Source organism: Sander lucioperca, chromosome 14 (assembly GCF_008315115.2).
Source record: "Sander lucioperca isolate FBNREF2018 chromosome 14, SLUC_FBN_1.2, whole genome shotgun sequence".
Lineage (NCBI taxonomy): Eukaryota > Metazoa > Chordata > Actinopteri > Perciformes > Percidae > Sander > Sander lucioperca.
The window spans coordinates 7065376-7076344 of NC_050186.1; the positions used below are offsets into that span (position 1 = coordinate 7065376).

Sequence of the window (10969 nt, forward strand, 5' to 3'; positions counted from 1 at the left end):
GATCTTAGATAAGATAAGATAAGATAAGATAGACTTTATTAATCCCACACTGAGGAAAGTCCCTTATTACAGCAGCTATTTCCAACAGGGAAAATATTCAAAAGGTATTATGAGAAATAGAATAAGAGTTATAATAATAATAGTAATAATATGTATACTATAAACACCCTTATTATAAACAGACAGGTAAAAAAAAAAAATATATATATATATATACATACATACATATATATATATATATATATATATATATATATATATATATATATATATATATATATATATATACAGATGAGTAAGGTGCAGATGAATAGAAATGGCATATTGCACAGCAGGAGGTGACAGAGAAATAAATATGCACAGTGCAGAATATTGTCAAGTGATGGCTCATGTTGCAGCTCAGCTAGCAGTGCTACTATCTCTCAGGATTGCAGTACAATGAAAATACTCACTTGTTGTTCACGCTAAATGACTCATGGTCTCGTTTACCAATTACAGAATAATGCTATGAAGGCTACTTTTCCTATAACAGCACTCAACACAAGAGGCTGCTGATCTCTGTTCATGGCACTGACAAAAAATAGTTTCACAGTAACCAGGGGATTATAGGGGAAGTTTAAATTAAAAATGAATGATGTAAACACACTATGCCGTATGTATGGGCGGCTAGACTCTGACGTTAAACTGCAGCAGACCTGCATCTCCTCAAAGATGTAACTGCGGGGCGACCTCTAGCTCACCTGGTAGAGTGTGCGCCCCATGTAGGCTCAGTCCTTGCCAGCGGTCCGGTTTTGAATCCGACCCAAGGCCCTTTGCTGCATGTCATCCCCTCACTCTCTCACTATATATATATATATATATGGCGCTGTAGTACCAACATGCAGTTACATATGTAACTGCATGTCTGTACTACAGCGCCAGAGATACCGTATGGGAAACATGTGGTCTGTTCTGATATCAATAGAGATCATTGACAGTGAAGAGACCATGAAGCAAGTTGGCAAAAAGGCTTGGTTATCTTCTCCTTTTCAGTAACACACATTGAACAAAGACATCTCCACTGCAGAGCCTCTGATCCCTGCTGTCTCGCTATCATACTGAATGAAACAATGCAAATATGATAATCCCATATTCTATAAATTAAAGACTCTGTGGGGAGTATTAAAACCTGATGAACTTCTTGGTAAGAGTTCTTGTCGCCTTTTCATTTTTCAGATGCTCCCGCTCCGGCATGTGAGGCCCACCCCAGCAACTACTTCTCCAACCCCAGCTACCATACTCTGACCCAGTGCATCGGGCCCCCGCATGTTAACAATGGCCCATATGGAAAGGTAGGGAGGTGGACTTTGAGACTGTATGTGGACCGGATCACCGTGACTTTCTAGTCATGGTTCTATCATCTTTATTGGTACTATGATTACTACTGTTGCATGTTTAGATGAAGGAGATGAGAGTAGATCCAGCTGTTCCTCGTCTCCGTTTGCTCTGAGACGTCTGTACGGAACGCAGGAGGTTTCTACCCGCAACTCATTGATAACAAACGTGATTGGTCTGTAGAGGGGCAAATAGATGGCAAAATAAGAATTCTATAAATAATGTGTTATGAAACAATCTGATCACGATTGTTTGCGGTTCGTATCCTATCATCTACTGGCTGGACCAGAGTGGATTCTGAAAGCAGTGGCGAGTGCTCGGAGAACAAAGCGACACGCAGCAGGGTTCAATATTACAGTGTTTTAAAAGTTTAATGAGACGCACACAGATATATCCATTGTCTAACCATCGCTCCATTCACTTAGATGACATGAGAGTAGAAAAATAAGAAAGAAGCTCCAGAGTAAAGGAGGATTGGTTGGATTGGTTTGAAAAAAAAGTGTAAGAATACAGTGAGGAAAATAAGTATTTGAACACCCTGCTATTTTGCAAGTTCTCCCACTTAGAAATCATGGAGGGGTCTGAAATTGTCATCGTAGGTGCATGTCCACTGTGAGAGACATAATCTAAAAAAAAACAAATCCAGAAATCACAATGTATGATTTTTTTAACTATTTATTTGTATGATACAGCTGCAAATAAGTATTTGAACACCTGTCTATCAGCTAGAATTCTGACCCTCAAAGACCTGTTAGTCTGCCTTTAAAATGTCCACCTCCACTCCATTTATTATCCTAAATTAGATGCACCTGTTTGAGGTCTTTAGCTGCATAAAGACACCTGTCCACCCCATACAATCAGTAAGAATCCAACTACTAACATGGCCAAGACCAAAGAGCTGTCCAAAGACACTAGAGACTAAATTGTACACCTCCACAAGGCTGGAAAGGGCTACGGGGAAATTGCCAAGCAGCTTGGTGAAAAAAGGTCCACTGTTGGAGCAATCATTAGAAAATGGAAGAAGTTAAACATGACTGTCAATCTCCCTCGGACTGGGGCTCCATGCAAGATCTCACCTCGTGGGGTCTCAATGATCCTAAGAAAGGTGAGAAATCAGCCCAGAACTACACGGGAGGAGCTGGTCAATGACCTGAAAAGAGCTGGGACCACCGTTTCCAAGGTTACTGTTGGTAATACACTAAGACGTCATGGTTTGAAATCATGCATGGCACGGAAGGTTCCCCTGCTTAAACCAGCACATGTCAAGGCCCGTCTTAAGTTTGCCAATGACCATTTGGATGATCCAGAGGAGTCATGGGAGAAAGTCATGTGGTCAGATGAGACCAAAATAGAACTTTTTGGTCATAAATCCACTAACCGTGTTTGGAGGAAGAAAAATGATGAGTACCATCCCAAGAACACCATCCCTACTGTGAAGCATGGGGGTGGTAGCATCATGCTTTGGGGGTGTTTTTCTGCACATGGGACAGGGCGACTGCACTGTATTAAGGAGAGGATGACCGGGGCCAGGTATTGCGAGATTTTGGGGAACAACCTCCTTCCCTCAGTTAGAGCATTGAAGATGGGTCGAGGCTGGGTCTTCCAACATGACAATGACCCGAAGCACACAGCCAGGATAACCAAGGAGTGGCTCTGTAAGAAGCATATCAAGGTTCTGGCATGGCCTAGCCAGTCTCCAGACCTGAACCCAATAGAGAATCTTTGGAGGGAGCTCAAACTCCGTGTTTCTCAGCGACAGCCCAGAAACCTGACTGATCTAGAGAAGATCTGTGTGGAGGAGTGGGCCAAAATCCCTCCTGCAGTGTGTGCAAACCTGGTGAAAACTACAGGAAACGTTTGACCTCTGTAATTGCGAACAAAGGCTACTGTACCAAATATTAACATTGATTTTCTCAGGTGTTCAAATACTTATTTGCAGCTGTATCATACAAATAAATAGTTAAAAAATCATACATTGTGATTTCTGGATTTTGTTTTTTTAGATTGTCTCTCACAGTGGACATGCACCTACGATGACAATTTCAGACCCCTCCATGATTTCTAAGTGGGAGAACTTGCAAAATAGCAGGGTGTTCAAATACTTATTTTCCTCACTGTATATCAAACAAATGTATGATACCAATTAAAACAGATGAGAGAGGCTTTGTCCAGAGTTTTCACAGAATGGAATGTAACATATTCACGACAGAATGTGTCTATTAATTGATATTCCACGTGATGTTTGTTCCTTTAATGTTGCAGGCCAAGAGCAGCCAGCTGTTTGTGAACTTGAAGAATGTAGATCAGAGAAAGAGGGCGACTCTAGCTGAGCACACTGGCACACTGCCGGCAGACTGGAAACAAGAAGACTGCTTCAATGAACTGGGTGAGACATGGAATACATTATAGTGCACTCACAGATAGCAAAATTACCGTTGCTGTCCCACTATAGATCATCACTCTTTCATGTTCAGTGGATTCCAAAGAAATAGCTCATGGAATTCCAATAAGGACGTCAATACTGTATTGTTCTATGGAATACATATTTGTGCACAAAGCAATACTGTTCTGTTCAAATCTGCTAAAGAAAGAATGACACACCGGATTAAAAACTCAATCTGATTGGCTGTGTACTGGCTGGGAGGGAGCTGCAATTAAGAAAACACATGCAAACGGATGAAACATAAGCTAATTAAAACAAAAAGGATCTCACCACTTTGACAATGCATACATACATTTAGGAAAAAATCCATCCCTCCATTTTCTGGGTCAGAAAAATGAGACAAATAGGTAACAGCATGGCAAATAGAAAAAAAAGCACAAGGCATATACACATATGAGGCATAAAAAAACGTGCTGTGAATACAGAAAACTAATTGTAAAGAGCAAACAGAACTGAGTTATGATACCAAATAAGTTTCCAGGGGACACTAACTGCTGTAATACATGCCTGAATGCATGAGTTGGCCAACCATAGCACAGAAAAGGCACAACAGCACAAGTGTCAAACTCAACTTCTCTAAGGGCCACAATAGAAAATGAGAATCACATCCAGGGCTGGACATGTTGAGTTTATTGACATGCTTTTATTCCAAAAAAGTCAAATATCGTTGCCTGTATTGCATGTCTCATATAGTCTTCTCACGTACGTTTGGTCTACAATGCTCTAAAAAAGTCAGCAAAAACGTTCCATAGCCATCATTGATTACAATTTTAATAGCAGCGACCACACAGCCGACTCCCAGCAACCTGTTAACAGCCTGAATAAGAAAACTATCTGCTTCTGAGGGAATTTCAAATTCTGCTTTGAGTGTCGAGTAATTGCAGTCTGAAAAAACAGTTTCCTGTCTTTTTGGTTTGGCAAACATTAAGGCAGGCCAAAATGTATTCTGAAACTAAATTAATATGCGGGCCAGATCAAAATCTGCGAGGGGCCGGGTTCGGCCTGCGGGCCTTGAGTTTGACACATGTGCCCTACAGTATTTAAAGCTGTAAATGCAAATGATGTTGATGATGTTGTTGTCATTCTCTTAGATCAAAGTGCTACATTGGTCAGTTTTAATCTATATCTCTCTGGTGTAGTGATGGGCTGGTTTTGATCATACTTGTCAGAAAGATTTTTGTTAGTTTATGTGATTTTGTATCACTTGATGTTCAATAAGGTGTTCCTCATTTATCTTTCACCTGATGACCCACTTCGTTGACTACTCTTATTTCCTGTCTCATTGACATCAGTGTTGTATGAGTACAACAATTATTTTCAAATTGAATGACAAAGAAACAAAGGGCCCTATCTTGCACCCGGTGCAGCACAGTGCAAAGCCCGACGCAAGTGTCTTTGCTAGTTTAAGACCGACGCAGTTGTCAGTTTCCCGTCTAGCGCCCACGTCGTTTAAATAGCAAATGCACCTGCACCCATCTGTGGCCCATGAGCGTGCTGGTCTTACAGGGAGGTGTGTTCAGGTGCATTCTGGGCATGCTGGGAGCACAGGGAGGTGTGTTCAGGTGCATTCTGGGCGTGCTGGTCTTACAGGGAGGTGTGTTCAGGTGCATTCTGGGCGTGCTGGTCTTACAGGGAGGTGTGTTCAGGTGCATTCTGGGAGTATTGCTATCTTGAGGCAGCGGGAAGTGATCGTGCCATTGACCAACAAAAACCTGGTCTAAAGTCAATAACGCAGCATTTCATTGTTATTTTAACAGAGCATTAGTAAAGGCTAGTGCACAGGCACACTATGCACAGTGCACACTATGCTTGTTACACACACAGGGACGTACAGCAGCACACACACATGGAAAATATTAAAAATAAAAATATTGCAATGTGAAATAGTATTATGATATGATCTGCTCGCACGCTTTCTCTTCACGCACAAGCAGATCAGTTTCTTCTCCTGAACATCATATAGCAATGCTCCAAGGTCCAAATGCGCCTGGCTTTTAAAGGGAATGGGAGATGATCTCTGATTGGTTTATTACATGTTATGCCCAAAACACCCCTCTGATTAATGAAGACACTAAGTACAACCCTTTTGAACCATGCGCCTGGTGCACGGACCCTTTTTTCCAATGTTAAACTAGCAACAGTGGATTCGTACACGCCCTAAACGCACCTGCGCCAGGCGCTTCCCGCTGTGCACTTACATCGTTAAACTAGGGCCCTGAGATTCATTCATTCATTGTATGATTGAAAATTAGAGAGGAGCTGCACTCAATGTTTGCCCAAACTGACTCATTTTAGCATATTTTTTATTCCAAGGAACATTATCAAAGTTAGAGCATTTATAAGTCAGAATGACACTGAAATCCTGATACATGCCTTTATCACATGTCCCTTACTGTAGAATATTTTTATTTTATCTCCTTAAAAAAATCAATAATGACAATAGATAGGTAGACATTACTCCACAATACCACTGCTGTGGATGGAGATGTGTAGTTATCTGACAACACCTTACTGGCAAATCTGTTGGATTTGCGTTTAAATTGGCGTGGATGGGAAACTTTTGCTCTATTATAACCACAGTTCTTAATTAATACTGATATGAACACATTCTTTAGAAAATCCCAGTTTGCTCTTGCCATAATATTCTCTTACGTAATGTTTGCTTCAACCGTTCACTGACCTTCCTAATTTTCCATTTTGTTTTCATATCAGGAGCCTATGGAGTTGACAGGAGATACATGGGGAGATCGCTACGAGGTAGGTCCTGCACTTATAAGTTGCAAAGAAACTCCCGCACACTGTCTAACTTGCAAAAATATATAAAATTTAATAGGTGGCAAGGTCTGGGTACTAGAGCATCTTCAGGCAAATGGTGTTCCATCCTGAGAAGCCATCTTTTGTAGGAGGTGATTGTTTTACTGCACCAATCAACAACTTCCACATGAAATCAGGCATAAATACATAACATTCACATATCCATTACTATAGATAGCATAGGCGTAATTTGCAGGGGGATGGGGGTGCTACAACGGGGGTGTTGCTTTTTTAAAAACGTTTTTGTTGCTTATTTTGATTTTCTTTGGACATTTGTCACCTTTTGACATTTTGTCAAATATTTGTTTATATTTTGTCTTTTTTTTTTTCTATTTTTTTTCCAACAATTTTTTTGCGATCTTCTCGTCCCTTTTCTCAATCCATGCACACATGTCCCGGGACCTCCCTAGGTAGTTGGAGATCTCAACCCCCCCACAATGTTGAATCCAAAGTTACACCCTTGATAGATAGAGCTTAAACTATATATATATATATATATATATTATACCAGAGCACTCCATAGTAGATGGATGTCGATCTCTGTATAATGAATGCACACAAAAATGTATATAGAGCATTTGTAGACAGGTATTTTTCCAAAACCTGCTGATACCTTACCAATTAATAAAGGAATAAAAATCACAATAAACTTAATAATAAACTCATACTTTACATTACTGTTTGTGTTAAATAACACTAAAATGTGTAAGAAAATAGAAACTGTCAACATCATTTATATTACTTTATGACTCCACACTATTATACGAGCCCAAAACCCCCCCAGGGCCTCAAGAGATTCAAGCAGCATCCTCATTGGTCCTGCACTGAGGAAGTGAGGAAGACTGACAGACTGGGTTATTTATGGGATCTCAATCGAATTGAAAGGATTTTATTTTGCTTTGTATTGTCCATATTATCATGATTTAAGATTGAAATTATTTACCAAAGTTGAAGTAAAAGAGATGAGGCAGGATATAGATCTGGTAGTTTGGTAAAACGTTTTTATTTGCAGACTTTTTTAGAACAAGCATGTATTAAAAAAAAAGATGGCTTTGTATCGATGATTTTCTGTCTGGAAGTGACTTTCCCTGTTTTTTAATTTTTTTATTTTTGTGTCTGTAGTTTTGTTTTATGTATGAAATATTTAGTTCTAGTTGGACAATGTATGGGTTACACTATTGTGTTGTGGCTGCGCCTGCGGTAATATGTTTTCTATATTCTTTATTCTTTATTTTTCGCAAAGTAGAGTATGTTGTGTGTGGACATTGGAGCAGAAGCTGTGGGTGAAATGACTTTTGTATTGGTGTCATGTAATTCCATGTGGGATGGGCCACTTAGTGGTATGACACGTAAATAAAAAAATATCTTATCATATACAAATACATCTTGAACTGCTGATTTGATTGCTGGAATTGACGTCTGACTCCTCTGCCCGTGCTATCCAGATCTGAAGGGCACGCTCTATCACGCCAGCTCCTGTTCCCTTGAAAGCTCTGAAAACCCATACGCCACGATAAAGGACCCTCCCCTGCTGACAGCCAAAAACACAGAGTGTGGCTATGTGGAAATGAAGTCACCGGCCAGACGGGATTCACCTTACGCCGAGATCAGCAACAACAGCCCGACCAATAACCGGAATGTGTACGAAGTTGGTAAGGAGCTAGTCTATATCGACAACGTTTTATTTCCGGGATTGTTCTGGTGCTGCCGGAAATTCGGCAGGATGTCACTCATTTATGGCCGGCTATCCGTTACCTTCCTCTTTCTTTGTGTTGGCGTTCTAACCTCTGGTGGATTTCTGAGGACTATGGTTAACTGCTCCTCCTCCCCAGAGCTGTGGAGAAGGGTATGCTTCAATTGCATGAACTACATAGTGGTCGAGTAAAGTCATTTTTATCTATATAGCCCTAAATCACAAATTTGCCTCAAGGGGTTTTACAATCTCAACATAAGACCCTCAAATCAGTAACGAAAAAATCCCCAAAAAACATGTACAGGGAAAGAATGAAAGAAACCTCAGGAATAGCAACAGAGGAGGGATCTGTCTCCCAGACCGGACAGATGTGCAATAGATGTTACATGTACAGGATAGACCAACCAAGGGTCGCAAAATTTTAAATAGATTGTAAACATAAATGACGAATAGAATTAGAAAGTGATTTGACGTCGGCGATGCTAATTGTTACGGCTAGAGTCCCCTATTTCTTGCGCTGGCCAACAGGACTACCAATGTGGCTAGCGAGGGTCAAAAACCGGTTTGCAGTCGGGAGAGTGATTGCAGACCGGGACCAACACATTCTCACTCCCATCACGTCAAAAAGCGACGCTTGGTCAGCTGGTGTTTGTTATTGACGCGAAAAGTCTCCTTTAGCGTCATATTTAGACGCACTTGGTCAGGACTCTTGGCATCACTTTTTGACGCTCTGGGTTAGGACATACGTTTAACTGACATGCGGCACAAGAACGGTACCGTTAGGTTCAGGAAAAGATGGTGGGTGGGGTTACAAAATGTATGTTTCAGTGACACGCGGGACAAGGACAGGACATGAACCCCGGTCTCCTGGGGGAAGGTCCTGTGTTGTTTGACCCATCCACTCCCCCAACCAACCTCCTTACGTGGATTTTTGGTCTTTCATACTCACTACCATTGTCTCTCTTAATACTACGTCATCTTCAACCTTCCCACCCCACCGAACAGTAACAAAATGCACAGCATCTGCCGATGAGGCTATGATAGTGCTACTCAAATTTTCTAAATGTTGTTCCTTTAAGTTTACAGCTGTGCACTTTTATTCCTCCTGTAACTGCCAACTGTCTTTGATTTCAGAGCCGACTGTGAATGCCATCCAGCTGACTGGAGACGGCAACGGCCAGTTTGGTCAAGATCCGTACGATCTACCGAAGAACAGCCACATCCCCTGTCACTACGACCTCCTGCCAGCCAGAGAGAGTCCCTCCCCACAGGACAAGGAGCTGGACAGTGAATGATGGCACAGAGACTCAGCACAGAGACCAGCTCTCACCTCCAGTCTGCAGCTCCGGCACTGGCTGTTCCACCAACAGGCACACTATATACCCACAACATGCTTTCACTTGTTTTCTCGCTGTTATACGACCGCAATTATGTACCATGACTTATTTCTGAACAAAGTGGGTATACAAGAGTTTGAAGGTTAATTTGGAGGTATAGCTGTTATTTTTTTACAGCAATTTGTAAACTGCTACTTCGTAGGTCATTCCACATGTCTGGGAGCTACGGCCTGAGTATGCTTTGAACAAAGCAGATCGTATGATGTGTTGTCTGACCACTGCTAACAGCAACTCTTCCAAATGGCCACACTCAGTGGTGGGTTAAAAAAAGCCTGCTGTCACAGTCTCTGTCCGACTGCCTCTCTGATCTCTCTCCAACAACTCTGTCTTTTGCGTGTCTCGCAGCCTCGAAACGACAGATCCTACTAATGGTGATGACACACAGATGGTGGTGAAGCATTTGTGGTGTTGCACTTGGTAGTATATATGAATGAAAAGTGTCCTTTCCATACCTCCGCACACCTCGCACCGCAAAAGTGGAAGTGATTGTTGGATTTTTCGGAAAGTTACTGGTTGCGTCCGAAATCGCATACTAAGCACTACATACTCAATGGACACACCAAAGCTGTCATTTTCAACGTCACTTCTTGACGGCCTCCTTGCCGTTGGAGATGCGTAACCATGGTAACCCCTGCCGACCTCCGCTCTAGTGGCATCGCCAGATAACGCTTAAATTACTTAAAAAGGAAAGCAACTAGACCAACAGTCGCAGGGGACAAAATCACAGATTTTTATATGTAAAAATGTAAATTAAGCTCCTTGGCTGCTGTCCTTTTGTCTGTTATGTCCAGTGTTTGCATACTGTAACGTTTCACTGGAAATAGTATGCAATTCACGTACTATTGGTTTCATACTAAGATTTCGGACGTACTTAAATCTCACATACTGTTTTAGCCTAGGCTACTAAATAGCATGTTAGTATGGAATTTCGGACGCAATCAATGTCTTGGTTTCAGATGCTGTTAAATGATCTGAGTACTTTGTTTCAAGCATACTGAAGCCTTTATGATGTTTGTGTAAAGCATTCAATACCATCAAATCTCTATTTTTGTAACAACAGTATTTGAAAAATGGCTAATTGGATTGAATATTAGCAATTGTATCAAAGATTAGATGTTTGTTAAAGTTTCATTAGGTAGAGCAGTAGAGGCAAGCTGCTGACTGTCTTTTTCATGTTGGGATAGTCAGTGTTGGGTTGGTATTTAAGTTAACTAAAGTTACAAGTTCCATTTAAATACTATTTTTTAT

The 10969-nt window shown here is 41.2% G+C and overlaps 1 protein-coding gene across 1 annotated transcript in view; it reads left to right on the forward strand.

Annotated features, from left to right (window-relative positions):
- Nucleotides 1-10432, forward strand: part of megf10 (multiple EGF-like-domains 10) — an 81565-nt gene extending 71133 nt beyond the window's left edge. Inside the window, exons 21-25 of the mRNA XM_031282270.2 lie at nt 1216-1331; nt 3637-3760; nt 6530-6574; nt 8077-8283; nt 9459-10432. Of these exons, the coding sequence (XP_031138130.1) occupies nt 1216-1331; nt 3637-3760; nt 6530-6574; nt 8077-8283; nt 9459-9619 (653 nt within the window). The 3' untranslated portion in view covers nt 9620-10432. The remainder of the gene's footprint in view (nt 1-1215; nt 1332-3636; nt 3761-6529; nt 6575-8076; nt 8284-9458) is intronic.
- The last annotated feature ends 537 nt before the right edge of the window (nt 10433-10969 follow it).